Raw genomic sequence first — 1345 nt, 5'->3', positions numbered from 1 at the left:
CTGGAGCCGCTCCCTGAGGCGCTGATGGCCCCCCCTGTATCCCCTCAGGATCTCCATCAACAAGGACACGAAGGTGCCCAACGCCTGTCTGTTCACCATCAACAAGGAGGACCACACGCTGGGGAACATCATCAAGTCGTGAGCAAAAGGCGGGGGAAGGGGGAGGTTTTGGTGTCTGGAAGGATTAGGCGTGTGGTAAAAGTGATTCTGCCCTTAAAAGCGAAGGGGTAGGCTCCACGAATGCGTTCGTAACGGGCTGTGTTGGGGAACTGGTCAGAACCACTGCTTTTCAATGAGCTTTTAATGTAAAATCATCTTTTTCGATGAATTTTTAATGTAAAATGATCTTTTTCGATGAGCTTTTGATGTAAAATGATCTTTTTCGATGAGTTTTTAATGTAAAATGATCTTTCTTTTTCAATGCTTTTTAAATGTAAAAGGATCTTTTTCAATGAGCTTTTAATATAAAATTATCTTTTCCAATGCTTTTTAAATGTAAAATAATCTTTTTCGATGATTTTTTAATATAAAATGATCTTTTTCAATGCTTTTTAATGTAAAATGATCTTTTCCGATGAGCTTTTAATATAAAATGATCTTTTCCAATGTTTTTTTAAGGTATAATGATGTTTTCCAATGGTCTTTTAATGTAAAAGGATCTTTTTCAGTGATCTTTTAATATAAAAGGATCTTTTCCAATGAGCTTTTAATGTAAAAGGATCTTTTTCAATGCTCTTTTAATATAAAATTACTTTTTCAATGCGCTTTTAATGTAAAATGATCTTTTCCAGTGCTCTTTTAATATGAAATGATCTTTTCGATGATCTTTTAATGTAAAATGATCTTTTCAATGATCTTTTTGATATAAAAAGCACTCACGTTCGTGCTGTGGGGTTGTTCACTGCTGCTTTCCCATTCCAGGCAGTTACTGAAGGACCCCCAAGTGCTGTTTGCAGGGTACAAGGTCCCACACCCTCTGGAACACAAGATCATCATCCGTGTCCAGACCACCCCTGACTACAGCCCGCAGGAGGCGTTCACCAATGCCATCACGGATCTGATCAGTGAGCTCTCCCTCCTGGAGGAGAGGTTCAGGGTAAGTTGGTTTCGTTCGAGCTTCGTGCAGTTAGAAGTGAAACAACAGGAGGGGTGTTGTTCAAGGGCTGGGTCCTGCTCTTGGGCCACAACAACCCCTGCAACACTCCAGGCTTGGGGAAGAGCAGCTGGAAACTGCTCATGGGAAAGGACCTGGGGGTGCTGATTGATGGAGCTGAACACAAGCAGCTTGTGCCCAGGCAGCCAAGAAGCCACCAGCATCCGGGCACGGGTCCGCACCAGCGTGGCA

The 1345-nt window shown here is 42.2% G+C and overlaps 1 protein-coding gene across 1 annotated transcript in view; it reads left to right on the top strand.

The window, feature by feature from the left end:
* Positions 1-48: 48 nt before the first annotated feature.
* The window catches only part of POLR2J (polymerase (RNA) II (DNA directed) polypeptide J, 13.3kDa), a gene marked incomplete at its 5' end in the record, with an annotated part of 2400 nt that continues 1103 nt past the window's right edge, over positions 49-1345 (top strand). The window contains 2 exons of the mRNA XM_010022899.1: positions 49-138; positions 922-1096. Coding sequence (XP_010021201.1) covers positions 49-138; positions 922-1096 — 265 coding nt within the window. The remainder of the gene's footprint in view (positions 139-921; positions 1097-1345) is intronic.

The sequence above is a fragment of the Nestor notabilis genome, unplaced genomic scaffold (assembly GCF_000696875.1).
Source record: "Nestor notabilis isolate BGI_N333 unplaced genomic scaffold, ASM69687v1 scaffold26049, whole genome shotgun sequence".
NCBI lineage: Eukaryota > Metazoa > Chordata > Aves > Psittaciformes > Psittacidae > Nestor > Nestor notabilis.
Note: the sequence above shows the minus strand (reverse complement) of the source record. Positions and strands in the feature narration are given on the sequence as shown.